Source organism: Poromitra crassiceps, assembly GCF_964638095.1.
Source record: "Poromitra crassiceps genome assembly, chromosome: 18".
Classification (NCBI taxonomy): Eukaryota; Metazoa; Chordata; class Actinopteri; order Beryciformes; family Melamphaidae; genus Poromitra; species Poromitra crassiceps.
In genome coordinates this window covers 10,196,447-10,222,998 of record NC_139636.1, presented here as the reverse complement: position 1 = coordinate 10,222,998, position 26,552 = coordinate 10,196,447, and the positions used below count along the sequence as shown (strand labels likewise).

The 26,552-nt window shown below is 43.6% G+C and overlaps 1 protein-coding gene across 1 annotated transcript; it reads right to left on the bottom strand.

The window, feature by feature from the left end:
- Window positions 1-7,165: 7,165 nt before the first annotated feature.
- Window positions 7,166-25,518, bottom strand: LOC310792563 (putative polypeptide N-acetylgalactosaminyltransferase 8). Its single transcript, XM_083654261.1, has 12 exons — window positions 25,460-25,518; window positions 16,111-16,298; window positions 14,185-14,527; window positions 13,663-13,829; window positions 12,655-12,841; window positions 11,995-12,192; window positions 10,871-10,985; window positions 10,593-10,778; window positions 8,268-8,405; window positions 8,017-8,109; window positions 7,715-7,882; window positions 7,166-7,478 (listed from the first exon to the last, which is right to left on the bottom strand). The coding sequence occupies exons 2-12, from the start codon at window positions 16,283-16,285 to the stop codon at window positions 7,359-7,361; spliced, it is 1,890 nt and encodes a 629-aa protein (XP_083510387.1). The 5' UTR covers window positions 16,286-16,298; window positions 25,460-25,518; the 3' UTR covers window positions 7,166-7,358.
- Between the last annotated feature and the right edge of the window lie 1,034 nt (window positions 25,519-26,552).

The window sequence follows — 26,552 nt, the reverse complement described above, 5'->3', positions numbered from 1 at the left end:
GCTGTATGTCAAAAAAAAAGAAAGTGTGGCAGATGTGGAAAGGAGAAATGCAGTGAAGAGAGGTGCATTGAGAAAGAACAAGCTAAGTGCTTACATTGTGAGGGAAATCACTATGCAGGGTCTGTGCAGTGTCCAAGGAGAGAGAAAGAAAAGGAAGTGAATAGGATAAGAGAAACTAGGGGAATGTCGTATGTGGAAGCTGTTAAGAGATGGGGGTGGGAGAGAAATGAAGAGAGGAATAGGGTGGTGGTACAGAAGGAACCAGAGAAGAAAAAGCAGGAAATGGATCGAGCTGACCTTCTATGTGTAGAAAAGAGGAAATTTTTGGCTTTCATTGCAATGGTGGTCAACTGTGCTGTTGATGTGACGGGGAAGACGGAGAGAATCGAGATGGTGCTGGACGCTGCCAGGAGGTTTTTGGACGTGGTGGATGTAACTGGGAAAGATCTAGACAATATACTGAGGGAAGCCTTTGATAAAAACCCAGACGAGTGAGTCTGGGTGACAGAAGAATGGACAATATTATGTTTTGGAGTATTTTGGGTGGACGTAGTTTTGTTTTTCACACTGAAGAGAATATTTTTGTAACTGCTAAAATCCAGAAGGTGGCGGTAATGCACAGAAGATGTTTGCCAACCGCCATAAAACACTAGAAGAAGAAGAAGAAGAAGAAGCCTGCGCTCAGCTATGTATACAGGAAGTAAACCGGATATTCAGGTGGGTTGTGACGGTTGTTATTGTTGTCAAGTTAAAACTGTCTATACTTTCAGAAGTTTAATTTACAAACAGAAGACTCGTATGTGCGGTCGGATGATATTATCACGAATATATAAAGTGGAATCGGGGCTCCATTACCTCAGAGGAAGAAGAAGACTCAATGGACTCAGATGAATGGTTTAGCTGTGAAGCTAACGTTAGCTGGGAAGCTATTTATTGGAGCTTTGAAGGATAACGTTTGTCACAGTTGAGGAGGAAATGTTCCTGTCACTGTGTGAACATTAAAATGTCTAAAGTCCAGAACCTGAGAGCTGTGGTGAAGCAGCGCCTAACTGTGGCTGTTGGAGATAAACTGCTGGACGATGTGCGGTTACACAGAGAAGCCTTGCCTCCAGACCTCCAGCAGCTGTTGGTCATTAAAGAAGAGGTTCCCGCTGAGCAGCAGGAGTTGAGCCCTAGTCTGAACCAGGAGGACCCAGATCGTTCACACATTGAAGAGGAACGGGAGGAACTCTGGACCAGTCAAGAGGGAGAGCAGCTTCAGGAGGACTCAGAGCCCCCTCACATTAAAGAGGATCAGGAGGAAATCTGGATCAGTAACATAAAAGGGGAACAGGAGGACCTCTGGACCAGTCAGGAGGGAGAGCAGCTTCAGGAGGACTCAGAGCCCCCTCACATTAAACAGGAACAGGAGGAACTCTGTATCAGTCAAGAGGCAGAGCAGCTTCAAGGGCAGGAGGAGGCCCATATCACCAAATTGTCATTCACTCCTGTCCCTGTGAAGAGTGAAGATGAGGAAGAGAAACCTCAGTCCTCACAGCTTCATCAAAGCCAAACTGAGGAGAACAGAGAGGCAGAGCCTCTAGCCAGCTGCTCAACTGAACAGATGAAAATAGAAGTTGGTGAAAAGGACTTTGTAGTATCAGAACCAGCCAGGAACTTAGATCTTATATATCCAGCTAGTAATTTACCACCAACTAGTGATGACAAGAATTCAGACTCTTCTGAGACTGAAGACAATGGTGACGAATGGATGGAATCTAGTGAACCTCAGTCAGGTTTATACTCACAGAAAAACAGTGAAGTTCCAAGGAAGAAAAACGTCAGCTGCTCAGTTTGTGGTAAACGATTTGGTCATGAAGCACACTTGAAGACACACATGATAGTCCACACAGGAGATAAACAATTTAATTGCTCAGTCTGTGGTAAAGGTTTTCGTCAAAAAGGAACCTTGAAGAGACACATGATAGTCCACACAGGAGATAAACAATTTAATTGCTCAGTCTGTGGTAAAGGTTTTGGTCTTAAAGGAAACTATGAGCGACACATGATAATCCACACAGGAGATAAAGAATTTAATTGCTCAGTCTGTGGTAAAGGTTTTTATCATAAAGGATACTTGAAGAGACACATGATAGTCCACACAGAAGATAAACCATTGAATTGCTCAGTCTGTGGTAAAGATTTTGGTTATAAAGGAGCCTTGAAGAGACACATGATAGTCCACACAGAAGATAAACCATTTAATTGCTCAGTCTGTGGTAAAGGTTTTGGTCGTAAAGGACAGTTAAAGACACACATGGTGGTCCACACAGGAGATAAACAATTTATTTGCTCAGTCTGTGGTAAAGGTTTTGGTCGTAAAGGAGACTTGAAGACACACATGATAGTCCACACAGGAGATAAACAATTGAATTGCTCAGTCTGTGGTAAAGGTTTTAGTTCTAAAAGATACTTGAAGACACACATGGTGGTCCACACAGGAGAGAAACAATTTAATTGCTCAGTCTGTGGTAAAGGTTTTAGTTCTAAAAGATACTTGAAGAGACACATGATAGTCCACACAGGAGATAAACAATTTATTTGCTCAGTCTGTGGTAAAGGTTTTACTCAAGGAGGAAACTGTGAGAAACACATGATAGTCCACACAGGAGATAAACCATTTAATTGCTGTGGTAAAGGTTTTGGTCGTAAAGATGACTTGAAGAGACACATGAAAATCCACACAAGAGAGTAAACATTTAATTCTGGGTTCCATGGAAAACCTGGAGAAGTCATGGGATTTCAAAAACGCATTTTCCAGGCCTGGAAAAGTCATGGAATTAGTAAAATCCTTGAAAGTTTAGGAAAACGTAATGGAATCCTGTGGTGAAACTGTTACAGTAATCTTCCTGTGGATAGCATTCCATGTAATGTAACATAACGGCAAATGTATAATCTGTAGCTGTTGACGTAACATAGCTCTAGTCTAATATGTGTTGATTTTAGTGCTTCTTGTTAGGGGTTCAAGCCCTGAAGGGGCTTATAGAGGGAATGCACCGACGCCACGCCCCCTCCCGAACACGCCCCCTCAGCCGGACTGAGCAGCACTGAGTGTCAAATTTCCAAAACAAACGTGGCTTCAGACAGGGGTAGTAGCGAAACCACGGCTAATATAAACGATTATCTGCTTAAATTAAAGGCAGTTGGACTCGAATGTGACCCGTACAGCTTGCCAAAGAACCAGTGGTCCATGGACGTAGACATGTGGCCAGGAATAGGGTTTCCTGACATTTATATGTACTTAATATCGACGCCGGGGAAATACACAAACCAAAGCATGAAAGCATGAAAGCATACAAGAGCCTGGACGCGTGGTCGTACTTCAAGGCTGGATTTGTTGGCGACATTAAAGTAACGAGGACAGCAATGGATATTCTGGTTGTATGTGGAGAGGTAAATATTTATTTTATTACAACTTTTATTAAGAAAAATATAGCATACGCTGTCACTAACACACGCTAGCTTTGTTCATAGTGAACACTGTCACTCATGTAACGTTATATCTGTGCAGGTAAAACACAGCCAGAGAATGAATGAGCCCTCATTGAAACCCTGGATAGCTGCAGAGAATACCGGGACAGTTTCATTAGCTTTCGGCAGCCTGTAAAAAGATACCTCCGACGCCTTGTTGAATCTATTTTTACAGTCAATGGCACAACAGCACTTTCCCATTTTCGTTGTTTTCTCGCGGAAGCTGAACGCTAAACACCGTGACCCGGCGGCGCCACCTGGCTTGTTTAGACGTTTTGACACTCACGGCAGCTGAGTGGGCGTACCCGCACTGACTGTCGCGTCCGTGACGTCACGTGCATTCCCTCTATTGTATTTGCTATCTTTATTCTTATGATTATTTTTCTTCTTCCATAAGACTGTATACACGACGTCAGAAACCCTAAGGCCCACAGTAACCAAACTTTGCACATAGGTTGGAAATGTCACCCACTACTCAGAAACAAAAAATTACACCAATCTACCAGTCTTTCTTTGGCTATATATAACAGCCCATTTCACATTTTGAAATGATGTAGTCCCACGGAGGAGAGAGAGCAGAGATCCAGCCTAACCCCCAGATCTCCCTTGGGGCCCTGGGCCCAGCCCTACAGAGAACCCTTCCTGCAGAATGTGAATGGACGTGGTGTCGCAATGGTGCTCACATGCACCTGGAGGTCAGTAGTGGACCTGCACCTGGAGGTCAGTAGTGGACCTGGGTGACCGCAGAGACCTGAAATTTGGCCCAATGACAGATATGACAGCTTATTCAAGCCCCTTCAGGGGCAATAACAGGCTTGATCCCCTGCTATTGCCGCTTGTGGCTATATTTTATTATTATTTTTCATGTAAAATCTCTGTTTTAGTTCAATAGCTTGCAGTGACACTAAAGCACTAAACACCAATATAAAGAGCAGCTGTGTCCTATTTGTGTGTTGTTTTCTGAAATTGTATCCACGTAAATGTGTGGGAGCTCTGTTAATTGCTGTCTGTTGGAGGAGGGTGGGATTTGAGTCTTTATGTGTGTATATGGAATAGATGTTTTTCTTTTTGTGAAGATATAGATGGTATAGAGATAAGCAATGTGCTTATCTCTATGGGATTTAGATTGCATAGAGATGAACGGATGGTTATGATGTAACCCAGGTTTCCAGAGTGGAGACTTCTCTCCCGCATCAATATCATTACCTAATCCAATGCAGCTGTTGTGGATTACCACTTTAAAACACTTAATTAGCACCACCTGGGTGTGATTGTTCAGGTGTGGCTGGTTGAACTTTTCACAGTGCACTATGAAAAGTTCGACCTGTCTGGTTTAACTTTTTACAGTGGACTATTCAGCAAAACCTCTCTCTCTATCACTCTCTATGTCTCTCACCCAATTTCAGCTCTCTTACCCAATTTCAGCTGTAAAGCAACATACATCTGTCAAAAAAGTATGGCTGAAAATATATTTTATAAATTATGGATGGACGACAAAAAAGCACAAGTTAAAGGAAAATAACATAAAGAATGTGATGAAAGCACCTGACTTTAGTGTAAATATAATTTAACTTAATTTATTATTTAGTGTTATTATTTAAAAAAAAACTGATTATCTGCACTGTCAAAAATATTATTTATTTATTTATTATTATTATCATCATTATTATTATTATTATTACTGTAATTAGAAGTGCAATAAAAACTAAAAGAAGATTGTTACGTCTATTTCCACTTTTATTAAAATACAAATAACTTTGCTGCCTCAAAAAGCACAGATGAAAGTTCAGTCTGTGCATCCCAGGTTAAAACTCACAACCTCTCGCTCTGAAGGCAGCTGACATACACAGTGAACCACAAAGGCACTGCCACTGATGCTCTATTTCTCTCTGTATGACTTTTGAAGTAGCTGGCTATAGGTCAAAAGGATATATTTGAGCTTTTAGTCAATTTAGAAATAGTTAAGTAGCTAATCTGTGGGCACTTTCTTCTCTTTTATTTCCTCTGGCTGTCCATTCAAAACTGACTGAGACTCGAACCCACAACCTCAAAAGCCATTGAGGGCTCAACACTGCTGGGCAGCAAGCTAACCCTCTGTGCCACCAGGTCAGACATGTTAAGGTTGGTTTTCACTCTTTCTTCTGGCAGTTGCCATTCAAAAGTGACTGAGGGGTGCGCTGACTGTCTGTAGGAGGCGCTCTGTCAGCCAGTGTGTTTCCAGCCATGTTAAAGAGATGGGAGACCAGTTTGAGGAATAACATTTCTCCTCCATCGCGAATCGAACCGACACTCAGCCCTTCATGCAGAGACAGAGAAACAGCTGCTCATCCCACTGAGCTGTTCCTCAGTGCGGGTGTTTGGATCTGATTTCTCCAAGTTTTCATACTGTTGTGTCAATAAACTCAATTGAGAGGCATATTTTAGCTGGCATTGTGCTTTTTTGTAGGCTATTATATTTTATTTCATATATCATACATGTACATTGTCAATTGAATGCTTTATTTGACAAAGTAGTTTGAACTACTTTTTCTGCGTAGCTTGTAGTTTCCTAAACTACATTTCTCCCAGGGTAGCTTTGCTGTAGTTTCAACTACTTCAATGGTGAAGTAGTTGGTAGCTTCCTAAGCTATGCTTTCAAAGTAGCTTACAGTTGCTGTATCCAGATTGAGAGGACACATTGCATTTACACTTGTGTTCAATGTGCACACAATGCATCCCTGACCACCTCCAGAGGTGGTTTGGCCGATCAGATTGCAATCCTTCTTCAATGTGTCTTGGGGGGGGGGGCGTTTACACCTGGCATTTCAAGTGGTCAAGCACAATCAGATTGCAATCTGATGGCAGAAAATGCATGTTAACGCCAGGTGTAAATGGCCTCTTCTAAGCCAGTCCCAGACTCGAACACTGGGGACTCGAGACTCGACTTGAACTCGATAAATTATAGTGACTCGACTACAACACTGGGTAGAATACAAATGCACAAGTTAGGCCTATTTCACTTTCACAATCAGTCTCCCTCACTGTAGTAACCATGGCAACCTTTACACCAGGGATAGGCAACTAAATATATGAGGCCATTTACACCTGGCGTTAACATGCGTTTTCTGTGATCAGATTGCAATCAGATTGTATTTTATCACTTGAAAGTACAGGTGTAAACACCCCCAAAATGCATTCAAGATGGATTGCAATCTGATCGGCCAAACCACCTCCGGAGGTGCGGTCAGGGATGCATTGTATACACATTGAACACAAGTGTAAATGCAATGTGTCCTCTCAATCTGAATACAGCAACTTCATGCGGATTGAGAGGACACCCATTTATGCCATCAGATTGCAATCAGATTGCAATCTGATGGCAGGAAACGCATGTTAATGTCAGGTGTAAATGGCCTCAAGGTGCCACAACACCTAGAGGCAGGGAGGGAGGGAGTGTTGCCAACTATGCAGCTAATTAAAGACAACACCAGTAATAGATTTGACAGATGAGTGGCACATGGTGGTCACACAGGTTCTGATTAGTTCTCTGGTTTCTGGGCCTTGGCAAAATTCAAGATGAAATAGAGCAATGGGAATAACAAATACGAGTACACTGAGTGGCAGGCGAAATCCCATTTGCATTTTTTATTCAAATCAACTCAGGGAGAGAAATAGAAAAATGCTACCAAAACACACATAAGAGGCTGTGCAAATGTCTGCGTGTGTTGATTCAAGTTTTACAAAAACGTTGCTTTTCCATCCATCCATTTCCATTCAAATTCATTACATTTTGGTAATGTACGCACGCACACACACGCACACACACACACACACACACACACACACACGCACACACGCACACACACCCCTTAGAAGGCTTTGATAATGTTTTGGGCTTCCCATCTTTGGCCAGTGCATTCCTGCACAACAAGTTTGTTCTGTATAATTTCCAAACATCTTTTTGTCTGTCTGTTCTTCATTTCTTTGCCCTAGAAAAAGAGAATAGGAGCAGAGCACAGCTGTATCTCATCATCACGTCATCACATTCTGACAAGGACATAATGATGTCCAGTCATACTAGTCAATGTAAACTCATGCAACATGCATTTTCCAAAGCGGAAATGCAACCGCCTCTTTATAAAAGGTGCATTTATTGACTATCGTTGTTGTTGACTATTGTTACTGTTTTGATGTCAACAAGTGGGAGTAGTGGAACCTGCTGTACCTGACTGAAGTCCCAGTAGATGCCCATGCCTTTCTGCAGAGCCTCTTTGCAGTTGTGAAGGCCAGGCACACTGGCTTTGCCGTCATCACTCAAACATCGGTTATCGTTGTACTTGTGGGACTTGATGCCACCGATGTAAAGCTCACCACTTGTACGGTAATATGTGTACTGAAGAAAGAAAGAAACAGTCAAAGATTGGGCGATGGGGAAAAAAATACCAGCACAAGGTTTCTCCTTATAGTACTCGTACATTTCCAGGAAGCCACCTTTCTTCTAATAAGCTGAACTGTAGCGTGACTTACTTGAGGTCCGTAGTAGTAGCAGCCGTAGGCAATGGGTGTGTGACCTGGCACAGGACCTTGGTCTATGCACATACTAGCATTCATGTTCTTCATCTATAAATTGGAGAGACAATTATTTGAATAAATCGAGCGAAACTTTAACACTAAGCACTATTAAGCCAGGTAGCGGTGAAAAGTATACGTACTATGCGGGCACGTGCACCCACCATCTCCATCACACAAACTCTACAGTAGATCAACTCCAAACTTACTCCTCCATAGGCCACTATATCATCCCAGGTATCCAACTTGGGATAGACATTTTCCAGGTACCACTTGAAAGGTTTACATTTCAACTTCTCTCTCAGTTTTTTCCTCTCCGTCACATCACCGATATCAATCCCATGATCCTGCAGAGTTGGAGAATGAGGCGTGATTACTTTGTGTTTGTGTTTACTATGACTGTAGAACTTCAAAATCACGTCACATTAAAGTGCCAAGAGATGTGTTCATAACAAGATACTCCTGTTGTGAGAACAACCCAATCGCCAAAGTAAAAAAAGTCGGCATTAACCCATTGATACCTGATGCAGCATTTGCGTGTATATCCCTCATTTGTGTGTGTATCCCTTTAAGACGGTCTTAAAGGGATACACACACAAATGCTGCATCAGGTATCAATGGGTTAATGTGTCTGCAAAGTGGGGATATGTAGAATATCAACATCATTTTGAAACAAAACGTCTGCTAAACATGTTTCTAAAATGTGGCATTTGACATCTCTGCAAACCTACAATCTCAACATAAATTTGAAACAAAATGGCAGGTAATTTGAAAACCTTGCTGCCTTCCCAACGGTAAATGCAAATAAAACAACTTTAGCAACTTTGGTTAAGTTTAGGCAAGTAAAACAATTGAATTAAGGTTAAGGTTATGATTTGGGTGAGGCTTAAATAAGAAAAATGTTAAAATGTTACTCACAGCGGAAATACAGACTTTGGAAACGCTGTGACTGGGGACTGGGGATCGAACACACGGCCCTCTGGTGTGAAAGGCAAGTGTTTACGCCCTCCATCCACCCCGACCGCAACACCCTTACTGGCCACCATGCTATTTCCATAGCAGACTCTATGACATGTATAACGTTGATACACACGTATCTATATCCACGTTCATAATATCTTCACACAGGTGTGCCCCAGGGCTCAGTCCTGGGCCCCTTGCTATTCCTTCTCTATATCAGATCTCTGGGCCATGTGATCTCATCTCATGGCTTCTCTTACCACTGCTATGCTGACGACACTCAGCTCTACCTCTCTTTCCCCCCCTCAGACACCCAAATCAAGGCACGTATCACTGCATGCCTCAAAGACATTGGTATTTGGATGTCTGCCCACCATCTCAAGCTGAATCTTGGGAAAACAGAGCTACTCTTCCTCCCCGGGAAAGACTGTCCCCTCACTGACCTTTCCATCTCCATTGACAACACTACCGTGTTTCCCTCTCAAACAGCTAAGAACCTTGGAGTGATCCTCGACAATCAGCTGTCCAACTCAGCCTACAGTACATCGCTGCAACTGCCCGCTCCTGCAGGTTCTCCCTGTACAACATCCGCAAAATCCGTCTGTTTCTCACAAGGGAAGCGACACAACTCCTGGTCCAGGCACTTGTCATCTCTCGCCTGGACTACTGCAATGTTCTTCTGGCTGGGCTACCTGCTGTAGCCATCCGACCGCTTCAGCTCATTCAGAACGCTGCAGCCCGTCTGGTATTCAACCAACCCAAATTCTCTCATGTCACTCCCCTCTTCCGGGACCTTCACTGGCTTCCCATGTCGGCACGCATTCAATTCAAAACCCTAGTTCTGGCCTACAGGGCAGTACACCAGACAGCCCCTCGGTACTTACAATCTATGGTCAGGCTCCAAATCTCTCACCGTTCCCTTCGCTCCTCCACCAGCGCAGGACGCCTCGCCCCTCCTTCACTACGAGGGCTCAAAAGTCGCTCATCCCGTTCGCGACTCTTCTCTTCCCTGGCACCTCAATGGTGGAATGAGCTTCCACCTTCGGTCAGGATGGCCGAATCACTCCCGATCTTTCGGAAAAGACTAAAGACACACCTTTTCAGGCTCCATCTGGGCCCTTCTTGATCTAACTTCTTTCTCTCTTAATTAAAAAAAAACTTAACTTGTACCACTGTTCCTTCAGAAGTTGTAGTTATCATAGACTGTGTTACATACAGTAGTGGATTGCTCTATTGCTGACAAAAATGTGTTATTGTAAGTCGCTTTGGATAAAAGCGTCTGCCAAATGACGTAATGTAATGTAATGTAATGTAATGTATTCTACATATCTGTGGATTGCGGAAATGTACCGTGTTGATTTTATTCTGTCGACTAGGCTGGACAGAATCGTGCGAGCCGATGAATGAGGACCTGTTTTGCCTTTCAGAATGTTTGTCTTGTCACCAGCTCGTGTGAGGGAAAACCCATAGCTAAGAAGTAGAAAGAACCCGCACACGGAAATCATCTATAAATGAACCCGCACACGGAAGTCATATAACTCACAAAGGGCACAGTGGTTTCTTGGCAGAGTTACCTTGAAGGGCACATTCCAGGCCAAATTAACGTTGTGTTTGTAGTCATCCATCCAGATCTCGGCGACTCTCAGGGCGTTCCTCTTCATAGCGTGGCTCAGATCCGGCATGTAAGGCTTGTGGTTCCTCTCGATGTGGGCAATCTTGGAGCATGGGACTACTTCAATACTCCCTCCGCATGTCCACACCTACGAGCAGTGGTAAGACACCCTTCACTATATAAAGTTCAATCAAATGTACTCATCATCACTAAGGGGATAGAGGGGCGTGTTCAACTCACACGAATTCCTAGCTCAACATTTTCCCCGCCGTACACTTTCATTCCGTCATCAAGCACTCCAATTTCTCCCAGGAACTTCCTGTCTGCAACGAGGATCCCCATGACAGACGGACTCCTTGAAGAAGTGAAAGATGAAAACGGTCGTTCATAACATAGGTAATAATACTTTACAATACGGGTCACTAGTTAATGCTAAAAGGTCCCATATCATGCTATTTGTAACTGTATAAAACATGTAGGTATGTGTGTAGGAGCCATTTATGTCATATTAGTTTGTTTACTTTAGATGATCTTGCAATATTATCTTTAGTGTTTGAGTACTAAATGACCATGTTAGGTTTTCAATTATTGTCATCTGTTACATAGAATATTTTTACTCACTTTTCATGTATACACAGAGACTTTACTAAATGTTTGGTCATGGAAATTTGGTGTAAAGTCATGGAAAAGCAGGGCCGGTTCCAGAACAAGATGACTAGGGGTGCATCCTAGATAGGAAGGGGTGCAGATGCCCGGCCAAAGGCCGGGCCCACGCCGCCCGAAAAATTTGACGTGTTATTTTACTAAAAATAATGCATTTGACCATCATTTCAAGTAGAATGATACCACCCAAGCAAGAATATTTCAAGTGTTTCAAGTGCTTTACTGAAATATTTGGACCATATAATGATAATACAATTAATTACCTTACAATTACAATTTAATTACCTTAAAAGGTTACATATAGGTGCCAAAAAGCCATAAAATCACATCAAAGAACAAAGAAAAACAACAACTATAATTCAAGTTTAAACAGTAAGTGTGCAGCTGTAGCATTTATTAAAAAAAAGAATTTTTTTTTTTTTTTTTTTTTTACTTTTCAACTGAGCATGCAGACAATTAAAATAAGGGTGCAATGCATGCACCCCCGTAGAACCGGGCCTGTGGAAAAGTCATGGAAATCCATTAGTCAAAATGTGTATGAACCCTGCTTATTGTAAATTGTTACCATAACATCTTATACAGAATAGATGGTAATTGGCACAAAACCAAGACCAATGGCTTTTTATGTGATAGAGGTTCACTAATTGGACTCTTTCAGTTTGCCAAACCAAACGAGAGGGATCAATCTCACTTGAACTTACTTCCCAGGCATGGAGGGGTCGTTGAGATCGTACCACTCTTGCCAAAAGCCCTCGTACATGCACCACAGGGCCCAGTCGAAGGCGTGTGCTGCTGGCTGGTACTGAATCACCTTGAGGTCGTCGAAGTTCACTTTGTCAAACACGGGCGACACCACCGTCGTCCGGTTGGCTTTGATCTGGGTCAGCAGGGGCTCGGCCCTGGAAGGTCAGAGGGATGGGACACTGAGTATTACATTTGTGACAGGGACTGGTGTTTTGTGACAGGGACTGGTGTTTTGCCTAACAAGGAGGCCATTTTTCTTTTTCTTTTTTTACAGATGATGAAGGTGCAAATTGTAAGCTTTCAAATAATGTGTCATACATTGAAACGTGAAAATAGATGAAGAAAATATGCTTATTTGAATGTTCGTACTCCTAAAAGCGACATTCAAAGAATATATCGCCCTGAAAGTTGGTGGTGAACAAGCGTGGTTTGCCCTGAACAAGCTTAGTTTGCTAACAAATTAGAACTATTTATTTAGTGATCCTAAAACGATTGTTTGTTATACTGAGTGCGTTCTTCAAAATTAACACAGAAGTCAATGCAGAAGTCAACAATGACACATAGATAATCAGCAAGAATACAAAAAACTTTTTTTTGTTTTTTTTTGCCACCCTCACCACATGTCATGGACTTCGATGTGTGCGTCCAGGATGGCCACCACGTCGGCGGTAGCGGCCCTCCAGCCAGACACCCTGGCGCTGGCCAGCCCTTGCCGCTCGGTGTGCCTCACTCTGGTGATGCGAAGCCCCGGGTTCTGCTCCTCAAGAGACTTGACATACAAGTCAAGGTCCCCCCTCAGGTCCTCTGGTGTGACAGGAAACATGTTTTTGTTGGCCTAACATGGCATGACAAATAGTCAACAGCTTCTCATTCCAACAGCGTAATATAGCACCGCTCTGTCACGCACCTCGTGTGTTGGATGTTATGCGCACAGTAAACTTGTGCGCAATTATGACACGCCCACTGTGCACCTGGTTGAGGTGAAGCACAGGGGGGAGGGGGTTGGGTTTAGGCACTGGTAGCCACTTGGTTGGGGTTAGGGTTTGGATACGGTGGGGGGCTTAGGGTTAGGGTGTCCAGGAGAAGGGTTTGGGTCTCCAAGGCCCTTGGATCCCCCTTGGAGGCTGGAGCTGGAGCTATGGCGACTGAGGGGACTGCGGGGCATTAGGACCAAGGGTCTCCACGGGGTCTCCAGGGGTCTTCCAACCTATCTGCAGCAACAACCCCACAGCGTAACTTGACCTTTGCCTCACCGCGACCAGGTGCATGCGTGCACGTTCCATAATACGCACGAGGGTACCGTGTGCGTTATATAATACGTAAGGGTACCGTGTGCGTTACAGCCCAGATCCCACACACAAGCTGCACGACAAGGTGGTGCTAATTTACATGGTCGGAGTGAGAATGGGTTGAGTGTGTAGTTACATTGTAGTAGGTCTACGTACACTTTTTCCTGGTCTTTTTTGATCTACAGTAGCATCTGAACTTGGGAATCATTTTATTTTTCATCAGCAAGCAAGTCGTGCCTCTCAAACATCTAGTAGCAGAGTATTTACCTGTGTTAAATACACTACAAAACAGCTGTAAAAAGCCACACGTTTGTGTGCACAGAGAGACAAACCAACCATTGGAGCTATTGTCGTCCACCATCACGACCTCCCTGAGCAGGTGTTTGGGGGTGCGGTCGATGATGCTGCGGAGAGCTCTCTTGATGATGGACAGGGCCTCGTCCAGGTAGATCAACACCACGCCGATACTCGGCAGATCCTTTGGATAAGTCTTTTTCAAACACCTATTCAGAAAAGTCACATAGCATTTGTCTCGTTTGTCAGAGCCTCTAGATGTTCTGTTGAAATCTAAAGAATAGAGGATATTTGAAAACCTTCCAAAACAAAAAGGCTTATGTGTTGCATCATTGTTTTCCAAATTCCTCTCGGTCTAAAGTTGGACGTCATATCAGCAAACAATTGAAAGGGTGGGGGGAGAAATGTCCCTTTACAACAGGAGGAATCCTCTCTTTAGTGTCTATCTATCATCAACGAGCAGGGGCAGCTCAGCTAGCTGCAGGACAGGCGAGGCCGCGCACCGCGCGAGATACCTAGTAATGAAAACCCACAGAACGTTCAGGTTAGGTTGTTATGCTGTACCTTGGATCCCGGGTATCTGGAAGCATTCGATCTAGAGGAAGGCGATCGCTGAGGAAAACGTTGTAGCCGTACTTCTGGAACAGAGCATAGGCCTCTTTCCGCTCGTCCACAGACAGATTCTCCCCCCACTCCCTGAACAGGGGCGAGTTGGCAAACAGTTTCTGGGGGTTCTGCTGCTTCGGGGTCTCCTTTTGGCTCTGGCTCTCCTCCTGCTGTCCCTGCTGCTCCTCGGGCTGCTTTTTGACCGCAGAGTCTTCCGTCTCTACCACTCGCCGGCCTCTGTCCTCTTCAAGCATTTTATGCATGGCTTCCTGCCTTCGTTCGAAAGCTTTGAATAAATTGTCTTGACAGATGAGACACGAGAGATTAACAAGAAAGAGAGAGAGAGAAAGAGAGAGAGAGAAAGAGCAAAATGAGCTAGGAGAATAACACATTTGTATGAAAAATAAAGATAGAAAAGACAATAAAAATGATATATGAAATACTTATACATGTAGGCATAATTGGGCAATTTTGCAAGTTTTTACAAACTGAGATAGCGCTCTCTCTCAGATTAAAAAAAAAAAGTATTTTATTCTGTTATGTGTCTGTCTAAAAGTAAAACGAGAGAAAAATGGCATTAAACATTCCACAACATTCCATTTTATACATCAGTATTCCACCAAAACCATACAAATAAATCCCTTTTTTTTATGAAAATAATGATTCACTATGGAGGCTGCTGCACTGATGAAGGGTTAAGAGCCCGAAACGTTTGCAGGCAATAAAAAGTTAACTTGGAGTGCTATCCTCTTCTCTTTTAATCTTGACATTCATTGTGGATTTAGCACCCAGTTATTTATTTGTTGAGTTGAGTTGAGCGCGTTTTTTGATTTATTTTTGATTCACTATGGAGATGAAAGTAAGCAAATAACTCAAAACACCTGCACAACCTTTTTTTTACCTATTTTGGCTCATTGCCAACAATGTGTAGCAGTGACATGTGAAGGGTTCTCCTAGACCACCACATGCACGCACACACACACACACACACACACACACACACACACGTTGTCAATATATTTAGATGTGATAATAAAAGCTTCGAGAGCCTGGTTTAGGTACCTTGAAAGTGCTTGGATTTTACTCTTAAAAGCTGTACAAACCCTGCTTACAACAGTAGGCTATTGCAGGTGTAAGACTTGTTACAGTAGATATCCTCAGTCTAAATCCATACTTTTCAATAGCCTAATTGTCCTTTTATTCAGAAGATTTAATCTGAAATCTAAAATGTTTTGCACTAATGATGTAAACTCTTGCAGGTCTGTCTATTCAAAAGAATAGCTATGTAAAATTGCTGTTTGACTTGCACTGTTGAAAGAAATTTCTTGAATGACTAGGCTACATGCAGCCAATGTGAAGATAAATTAGGCTATATCAAAATGTCATTTGCACTAGGCCTACTGTTTTGGCCTAATGTAGTGTTTTTCTTAAAATGTTGAACTTTATCCATAGCGCAAAAAAACGCAAAAACTGATCAAACCAGGTTTGTGTGTTTTCTTGTATTAATCGGTAGCCAAGCCTAAATGGTTGAAGCCAAAGCCATTACAGTTAGCAACCCCCCCCCCCCCACACACACACACACACACACACAAACGCACACACACACACACACACACACACACACACACACACACACACACACACACACACACACACACACACACACACACACACACACAGGTTTGTTTCTAATTTTTGCCAATTGTGAATTTCCATACAGAATTATTAGTATTAGTTATTTCATTTTTTCCACACGTTTGTTAGTGATGCGTGGATTTATAAACAAACATAAATGAAATAAATAAATGAATCACCCTAATGTTACATGTGAGTATTTTTTTTCTTCTTCTAAAGAGAAGGATATCAATTATTGGCACAACTCACAGAGATTGCCGACGCTGGACTCCAAATCAGAGAAAGTCTTGATCATCTGAGGTGAGTCCTTCACCACGGCCTGAGGCTCATCTCCGCTCTTTAGAAACACAGCCATGTAGACGATGAGTCCAATGCCCATGCCCCCCAGCAGCAGGGCCGGCCGCTTCAGCCACACTGCTCTCATCCTCAGGACATCACTGGAAATGACATAGAAGACAAGTTTACCCGTGCACACGGCAACATAGGATAACTGGCCTGACTGGTCATACCAGGAGGAGGATTCCCTCATCCTTTCTCTGATTACAGAAATTCAAAACAACCTATCACACACACGCACACAGTCACACGCACACATGCACGCACGCACGCACGCACACACACACACACACACACACACACACACACACACACACACACACACACACACACACAAACTTGTCTCTCTTTTTTCCTTCCAAATACAACGGTAACACTTTACTTGGATAGTCTGCCTACAGATAGTCTACAGATAGTCTAGGGAATCTGTGAGAAAAAATGACCCAACCTTAAACAAATTGCAACAGAAATTATTTGTGCTGTATTCAGCTCTTGAAACCTTCCAATTTAACATAGCCTACTGAAAATCCCAGAAAATCCCAGTAGTGGAACATTCTCAAAATTGGCATTGTCTCCACAAAGGAGGTGATGTTTTCGGTGCTGTTTGTCTGACCGTTTGTCTGTTAGCAGGAGGATTACGGCAAAACTACTGGGCCGATTTTCATGAAACTTGGTGGAAGGGTGTAGCATGGCGCGTGGGCCAAGGAAGAACCCATTACATTTTGGGGTGGATCTGATCCGGGTCGGCTCAATGGAGGGGGCGGGGCTAGGGAAAAGAGTCCGTTGCTATGGATAGGAAGGTCTAGAGAGTCTGGATTCGAGATCGACATCAATATCCGAAATCAGAGACCCCCTGGCCTTTCATCCATGTCCTATGGGAGGATTGAGAATGCCACAGGTGTGTGATTCTCATGAACATGGTACAACTCATAGCAAAACTCAAAGATATCAAGTAGGATCTAATTTCACCATTCAAATTGAAATTATAATCCACTAGGCATCTTGCGAGTTCGCCTGCCTTGCAGCTCGCTGAGCTAGCCCTGCAGCTCGCATAAGCAGCTGCTTCGCATTGGAGGCAATTTGATTTTGGCAAGGCACAGCGCAAGTTGTAGCTCAAACAGGTTATGGATAAGTTGACCGCCATTTATCGTCTGTTACCAATGACAGTCTTTGTGTGTTACCATTCAAAGTAGGCTAGCTTAATAAGCATTTACTAGTTAGCTAATAGCTTACTAATAGGTATAGCTTAATAATAGCTTATTAAGATACTTTCTAAGGTACTATCTGTTGTTATTCATTTTCTTTGTGCAAATAAACAATAAACAAACATAAATAAACAATTATAGCTGCTGCGCAGCAATGGGTCGTGGCCGGGCAAGTCTCAAGGCTTTGAGCTAGAGTCCCCAAGTCAAGGCTGAAGTCTTTTAGCTATACTCCAAGTCAAGTCTCACGTCTTTGGTCACAAGTCCAAGTCAAGTCTCAAGTCTCTTATGGATGAGCGTTCTCGTCGTCCAGCAGAACTCCCACAATGGCCACACCACAGCACAGTGCAACAATCAAGTAAGCCGGCGGTGCGGTAGGGGGAAGGGGTGGGATTGGTGGACCTGAAGCGTTACTGATTTCCAACTTTGTCGTCGGTAGAGAGCTGGTTTGAGCCCAGCAGATGTGTCCAGATTTTAACCCCGTTTTAGCCGTTTTTAACAACCTGGCTATAGGCAAGTAAAACAACTTGGTTGGGTTTAGGCAAACATGACCCTTTAGTTGCCTAAACCCAACCAAGTTGTTTTGGTTGCAGTTTGACAGTCAGCTCTTTTTGAGAGAGGGAACATTTGCAGGCGTTGTGTTCAAGACAGGCAGCTTGTGGTTTAGACAAGGTTTCCTGTTTGAAAACCTGTTACAGCTGCCTGCTATCATGGAAATTGTTTCACCAGAGATGATTACGGAGAAGGCAAAGAAATGCTTCATCATCACTTCATCAATCAATCAATCAATCAATCAATAAATCAATAAATCAATCAATCAATTAATCAATTAATCAATCAATCAATCAATCTTCACCCACAGGACCCTTGAAAAGTCGTAGCCCAGGGCCCATGGCTACTTTAATCCGGCCTTGGCTGTGGTGTGGCTTTCAGCCATTGTGGGAGTTCTACTGGACTATCAGCCCTGGTTTAATGCATGGGCTTACAGGGGCTAAGCCCCGAGGCTCAGAGGCAAGAGGGTGGAGGGTTGGGGAAAGTCATAAGGGGGGTTGTGGAAGAAATTTTGAGATGCCTTTTGTATAGATCAGGAATTCAGTCACTTGTTTGAAATGAATATAGGAGCATTTATTGAACAATTCATCTGTACAGACGAGTTGCAACATCCACTGTGAAAATGATAGCAAAGCCCAGAGCGAAATTGCTCACTCGTTTATGAAGTGAACAGTCTTGCATCCTTCTTCTGACTTCCTCTCAAGCTGGTCATGTGACCCGTTTATCTCAGGCAGCATGGTTTAAAGGATGCCGTTTTTGACAGTCAGCTCTCTTTGAGATCAAAGTTTCCTGTGTTAGCAGATTGTGCTTGCAAAAGGGAATGTTTGCAGCCGCTGTGTTCAAGACGGGCAGTTTGTGGTTTAGACAAGGTTTCCTGTTTGAAAACCTGTTACAGCTGCCTGCTCTCATGCAAATTGTTTCACCAGAGAGGATTAAGGAGAAGGCAGAGAAATACTTCATCATCTCTTCATCAATCAATCAATCTTCACCCACAGGGCCCTTGAAAAGGTCGTAGTCCCGGGACCCATGGCTACTTTAATCCAGCCTTGAGGACGACCCGCTTCGTCCAAAACTAAAAAGTATAGTGATGCCCTGGGACTTGGCTAATTGTTAGGATGTGTCCCTTCACCGTTTAAGCCGGTGTGTGAAATTAAGACTATTAAGGCTATTAAGTGTTGATAGCCTAAGGCAGGTGTTGTTGGTCTCATACCATTTTGTTTTTATTAAAACCATCAGTTCATCTTTTTTGGCAGTGATGACAAGTGTCACAATTCTCTTTGCCTAATGTGCCTTATAAGTTATGTGTGGAGAAATAAAAATGTTGTACAACTTTGTACTTCTGTTTCATCTGTACAGTTAACGTTTTCATGAACAGTATGGATATAAATAGCCTGTAGACTGTTAACTAGTTTTCACTTTACTTGGGTAGTCCAGATGAAAATCTACAGATGGTTAGTGGTTATGAAAGAATCAAGTTCCATATCTACTTATTCACCTGATGTGGAAGAGACCGTCTGGCTTGAGAGACTAACAGGAAGTGTAAATACAGTACAATCGGAAGTTCCGATTGTATTATGAGTCACTTCCTGTGACTCATAATGTGAGTCAAACTAGGTTTGACCAGGTGAGTCAGACTAGTTTGAGCAGGTAAAACAGCCGGCGTTTTGAACAGGAAGTCGTGATACAATGGGTCAACTGGGCAGGGCTGCATAAGGTGAATATGTAGCTGAATTTCTAGACTGTCAGCTAGTTTTCACTTTACTTGGGTAGTCCAGATGAAAATCTACAGTTGTTTAGTGGTTATGCAAGTGATGGTCAACTTCACGTTTACATGATGTAGTTGAAATTCTGTGGTAAAAGCAACAGGTTTATGAGTGCACTACATGGACAAGGCAGTACTCCACTCGTGGTTTGTTGAGTGAGTGGTTCAAGTTCAACTAATTTATTCAGAGAATATGTTCATGGACTGTTATTATTCTAGAGATAATCTGTTAAACATCTACAGACTTTTACCGCTAGCTTGGACCCAAAGGAAGACACAGACAGGAGGTGAGTGGAGATGAAAAGGTGTATTTGCAAAGCGATGGTGGTCAAGGGGATGTGAATGATACGATGGATGGAAGCTGGAAGCCACGGGGTGTTTGTGATCCAGGCTGAGCAGGCAGACGGGCTGACAGACAAGTGGTGCAGCAGAGAGGAGAAGAATCTTCAACACAGAAGAAACAGGATTAATGTAGCCTACAGGCGCAAGAAAAACTGGGAAAACTCAGGTAAACTGTATGGAGCAGCCAAGAGAGTGAAAACTCAGGTAAACTGTCTGGAGCAGCCAAGAGAGTGAAAACTCAGGTAAACGGTATGGAGCAGCCAAGAGAGTGAAAACTCAGGTAAACGGTATGGAGCAGCCAAGAGAGTGAAAACTCAGGTAAACTGTCTGGAGCAGCCAAGAGAGTGAAAACTCAGGTCAACTGTCTGGAGCAGCCAAGAGAGTGACTACCATTGGTGGTACCAGTGAAGCGGAACAGCTGATGAGGTTCAGCGGTGCCATTGAAGACCGACACGGCTGAACCGTGACACAGACACAGCGAAACAGTTGAATCCCCCCACTAATAAGCTGTTGAAACTTTGTGGAAGATTGGTATATATAATCTTGAACATTAGTTAATCATTAGAATGTTCAACAAATATTAATTAAATGGTTCACTAATTCTTGAATATTCATATATAGGTTGTTGAACATTTGTAAAGCATAGGTTGAGTGCATAGCTCATGTTCAACTAATTCATTCTGAGAATAGCTGTTCATGAATTGTCACATATACTCTATAGATCATCTGTTCATCTACAGATGAAGCTAAATTGATGAATTGTTGAATGTCAACTAATAGGCTGTTGAAACATTACTAATACTCTGTAGACTATCTGTAGGCGGACTATCCAAGTAAAGTCTATAAGTGACCTATAGGAATGAAGGTCTGGTTCAAGGAGCATGAATATGTCCAATAAGGAAATGTTTCCTGCCCACCAGGCATTGAAGAGATTTTTCAAATAGCTTGACTTCATTCTTCCATCTGTTGATGTTGTGCTTATCCTTTATCTACTAAAGCAGTGGTTCTCAACTGGTCTAGCCTCAGGACCCACATGAAGTCATTAAGTTGCGACCCAAATTTTGGATTTTTTTTTATACCACTCAAATTTATTGAACAAAAAATAGTGCAGTAATACACAATGCCTTCATGCACTGTTAAAATCATGAAATAAAAAAAAAAATGCAACAAAATTGCAACTAGCGCTAAAAACCCAATGAAATAAAAAGGCAGACCTATTTTGAATTACAGGCCTATATGTTTTTTAAACAAGTTAATATGGTGATGCTCATCAAGTTTCAACAATCTGAATTATTTCACTAAAACAAGTCCCCATCTTGGCTCTCTCGTGAGGGAGAAATCCACAAACGCTACGGATTAGCCTCCTGAAAATCTGCGCAAGATCGGCGCGGCCTGGGGTCCTCCAGGCTAGAGCGAGGTGCTCGACGCAGGTAAATGACGTGCAGCGCACAGGCCCTCTTGAGGCGTCCTTGAGGCATCCCTTCAGCCTCTGGATTGCCTTTGACATGAGGGGGGTCTGGTGAGACGAAGGAGGAGCACGGCCGGGAGAAACCCACAGAGCCTAGATCCTCCATGCACCGAAGGGCCAATACTGCGGCGTAGCACTAGCTCTATTGCAGCGGATTGGGTTCTCTTTTACCCCTCCCGCGGGCAACGTTGCAGATAGAGTAGTAAGGCTGATCCGTAGCGGCTTCTGGGACGTGAGTCGGGGTCTTAATTGGCCTCGGCTGGGTCTACTGGGCGAGGGTGTATGATGTTGACAGACCCGAAACACCTTACGACCCCAGATAACATCACTGATGACACGTCCTAGCGCATGCGGCAGTAGTGTATTTGAGAATGTAGAATCCTGGCTTGCCTCTGGCCAGTGACACTTAGGAAAGACTAGGTGACAACCAAGTATAGTTTGGTGACGAGCTGGAGAGACAGTTGACGGCCGGAGAGACGGCAACCCGGTACGGGATGGGATTAGCACCCCATCTTGGCTCTCTCGTGAGGGAGAAATCCACAAACGCTACGGATTAGCCTCCTGAAAATCTGCGCAAGATCGGCGCGGCCTGGGGTCCTCCAGGCTAGAGCGAGGTGCTCGACGCAGGTAAATGACGTGCAGCGCACAGGCCCTCTTGAGGCGTCCTTGAGGCATCCCTTCAGCCTCTGGATTGCCTTTGACATGAGGGGGGTCTGGTGAGACGAAGGAGGAGCACGGCCGGGAGAAACCCACAGAGCCTAGATCCTCCATGCACCGAAGGGCCAATACTGCGGCGTAGCACTAGCTCTATTGCAGCGGATTGGGTTCTCTTTTACCCCTCCCGCGGGCAACGTTGCAGATAGAGTAGTAAGGCTGATACGTAGCGGCTTCTGGGACGTGAGTCGGGGTCTTAATTGGCCTCGGCTGGGTCTACTGGGCGAGGGTGTATGATGTTGACAGACCCGAAACACCTTACGACCCCAGATAACATCACTGATGACACGTCCTAGCGCATGCGGCAGTAGTGTATTTGAGAATGAATGAAACAACAACATTTGGGGATATTTGGATTTGGGATTTTTTTACCCACGGGCGTCCGCGACCCCCTCAAAACGGCCCCGCGACCCACGTTCGGGTCCCGACCCACCAGTTGAGAAACCCTGGACTAAAGTGTTCACCCAACAAGATCAAGTTGGCCCGGTGCTGCAGGATACTGTGAAGGCACAGAGACACAGCATCCTCTACAGACAAACTGAATCCTGTCCATCAGTGGAGAAATGGTTACAGAGCAGTTGCTCAAACACCTTCAGAACAACAGAAGTTAGAGCAACAGCTGTCACTCAGGCTGACAGCATTAGACCCCTTGGTATTAGATAGAATAGACCAGTGCTTCCCAAACTGGGGTATGCGTACGTATATGCGTAGGGTACTTGAGAGAAAGGGGAAAATGGAAAAATGGCAGAATAAATCATGAAAATAAATTAAACATTAAAATAAATCTGCTCAGGAGGCACTAATTGCAACTCTTTCACTCAATTTCTTATTTGTAATGTTATCTCTATATATAAAAGGGGCAATGTGGGCAACCTCTGTTTGTTGTCATCTCTGATGATGTCATCAGTGATGTCATTCATCAATCATCAGTGATGTCATAAGAGCAGGTGAGCCCGCACAGCAGTCGAGCTGCAGGGCGGGCGAGGCCGCGCAGCAGCCGAGCAGTGTATGCGAGCTGCAGGGCCAGCTCGACGAGCTGCAGGGCAGCCTAGGCATCTAGTAGCCTAGTTCTTCAAAAGGTGGGTTACCATTCATTCCATTGCATCATGCTATAGATTTCAATTGCAATTTTCTAACAAAATGTTGTAGTTGTGTAAAGGGGCTACTTGGATTGAGAAATCAGGGAAAAGGGATACTGAAGCTAAAGAAGTTTGAGACCCACTGGAATAGACAATTAGATTTTTTCTTTCTTTTTCTGATTTTTCCCCATTTTCTCCCCAATTGTACTTGGCCAATTTCCCGCTGCTGCCGCGGTCGCTGCTCCACCCTCTGCCGATCTGGGGAGAGCCGTAGACTAGCACTATGCTTCCTCCGACACATGCGCAGTTGCCAGCCGCTTCTTCTCACCTGACAGCGGGGAGCTTCACTGGCAGGACGTAGCACATGGAAGGATCACGCTATTCTAAAAGGAGCCTGAACATTTCAGTGTGCGGACTCTACTTATTTTTCTAGTTTTTTGCTTTATTTGTTGTCCAGCACGTGCATGCTCTACCTTTTCTTCAGGATCACGCTATTCCCACCAGTTCCCTTCCGCGGCGCCCCGAACAGGACAATTGGACAGTTGACAGTTTTTAGGTCCACACCCAAGTAATGTAAAGACACCCGCCCACAGCAATCAGTGACCACACATCACTCCGCTGAACACCTGTCAAATGCCAACAATCTCAGCAAACATATCTGTGCTACAAGGATCTCTTCTCAAATTGCCCTTTGTGCCCTGACGTAATTTTAATCCTGTTCAGACTGTCCTCTGTTTCATCGACTCAAGTGCCTCGATGCAGGAGAACCGGTCGCAAAGCCATCCGTCTTGAAAACAAAAGAACATGACTTTTGTCATAGTGTGTCACTACTCATCACTATACAATATAGAACCTACTGCTTCCACTCAGTGTAGGAATTTAGCCAGGGGCAAGGGCAGAAATGCCCCCGAGAATTCTCAGAATGCCCCTAAAAGCCATCATCCAGGGGCAAAAATTGCCCCCAAGATTTCTATAATTTTCTTTTCATTCAATTCATTTTTACTTTCCATCTCTAACACACACTGAACATCTGCAAGCTGGTTGCCAGAAGATGATGAAGAAAACACACTCACACAGTGTGCTGTTGTCCACACTACGCTTTAGCAACTTTATGCACTAATTACTTTTTAGTAAGTGCCCCCAAAATTGTGTAAATGCCCCCATTTTTTTGGACTGCGGGGGCAAAATTTGCCCCCAAAATATTTTTTATATTTCCTACACTGCTTCCACTACTCATCACTATACAATATAAAACCTACTGCTCTTCAATTCACATCAAATTGTGTGTTTTTAACACACCGACTACTTGATTGCTATATTCTACATTTCCGTGCATTGTAGAAACATACAATGTCAATCTATTTTTGACCTTCGAATCAGGTGGCCACTGATTTTCAGCTCCGAAAGGTACACTTTTCAAAGTCGTCGAAGAGCCTTTCAAATTAGGCTCTAATGAAAGCTCTGCTCGTTATAAGCAGTAAAACAACATGAAAGTACAAAGAGGTAGAGCCCTGCACGGACCTCAAATTTAGGGCCCGAGATAATCGAGCCCTAATTGTTTATTTAAAAACCAGGCTCTACCCGACCATCGGGTCTCGGGTCCCGTCGGGTTCGGGTCGGGCAGCAGACCTCTAGTGTGTGTCTGTGTCTGCCTTCCAGCCTGTAAGAGCAGCAGAGCTTCAGGAGGCCAGAGGGTGTGTGAGGGAGTGTGTGTGTGTGTGTGTGTGTGTGTGTGAGGGAGGGAGTGCGTCTCTGTCTCTGCCCAGCCTGACAATGACACATTAAAAAAATCAACCATTGATTCTTTGTTCTTTGGCTTGACTGTGAGAAGAAAAATGACCCATAATCCTATTCCACCTCATCTTCCAACAAAATAGGGAAACCATGAGACAGCATAGTTCCCTTACATACCAACACAGATACTTGTAGAAGGTGAATAAAAAATAGAGACAAAAAAGGGATAAAATAAATAAATGAAATCAAAATGTAGCTAGTTAAAGTCACTGTATGCTTAACCTTAATTAATGTACCCTTATCGTAATGTGTTACCACAGAAGTGACCAACATTACGTTGAGTATAATTTATTTGTTACAGTTATATAAATTAAAATAGTAGTAAGAATAATTAAATCTAGAGACCAACCTTGTCGGTAGTATTTGCTTCTGACATTCCTTTGTGTCCTTTGCAATTCCAAAATGACTGTGCACAGGTGTCCAGACAGAATAGATCTTGGTGGATGTGTGCTGCTGATGTTTGTGTTTGTGTGTGAGAGAGCGGAGCAGGATTGTTATTGGTTTGGTTAACATGCAAATAGTCCACACTGTGGAAAACGTTCTCCACTACCCGAACAACAAACCTCATATAACTAAAGAGGTCAAAACTTGTATCAACAAAAATAAATGAGCTTTTAAGAAAGGGGACCAGGGGGGGCTGGCCGCAGCACGAAAAGAGCTAAACCAGCTCCTGAAGGTGGCCAGAGGGAAACACCGATCTTCACTGGAGGAGAGTGTCAGCACAATGGACAATAAAAGGTTATGGGACTGTATGAAAGAAATGACAAATATGAACTTAAACAGAAAGCCGATTGTCACTGTAAATTATCTTGAGTGTGCAAACGAACTAAATGACTATTTCCTGAGATTTGACACCGACGCTTCTCAGAAGGAAACAGAGGCGTGTGATATTGATTTCATTCCCATTTGTAACTCCTCTGACCGTCTTGTTATCGCACCTGGACAGGTTCAGTCTATATTTAGTAAAGTATGTAGCCTACTAAGAAATCTGCGGGGCCTGATGGCTTGCCCGCCACTCTACTAAAGAAATGCTCCTCAGAACTTACGACAGCCCTGTATTTCAACAGTCACTGAACAGCCACACAGTCCCTGCTCTGTGGAAAAAGTCCATAATTACTCCAGTCCCGAAAGTATCTTGTCCATCTACAAATAAAGATTTCAGACCGATTGCTGTAACGAGCGGGGTCACGAAATGCTTTGAGAGAGTTATAATAAACATGCTAAAGACTGAGGTGGCAGCTTCTCAGGACCCTCTTCAATTTGCTTACAGGGAGGGGCGAAGCACTGAGGATGCTGTAGTAGTCTGTGTAACTCACTAAGTAAGCATCTAGAGGACCCAAAAGCCTATGCACGTGTTTTATTTGCCGATTTTAGTTCTGCTTTCGATACCATCAAACCTCACCTGCTTGTCAACAAGTTAAAAGACATGAGTGTAAATCCTT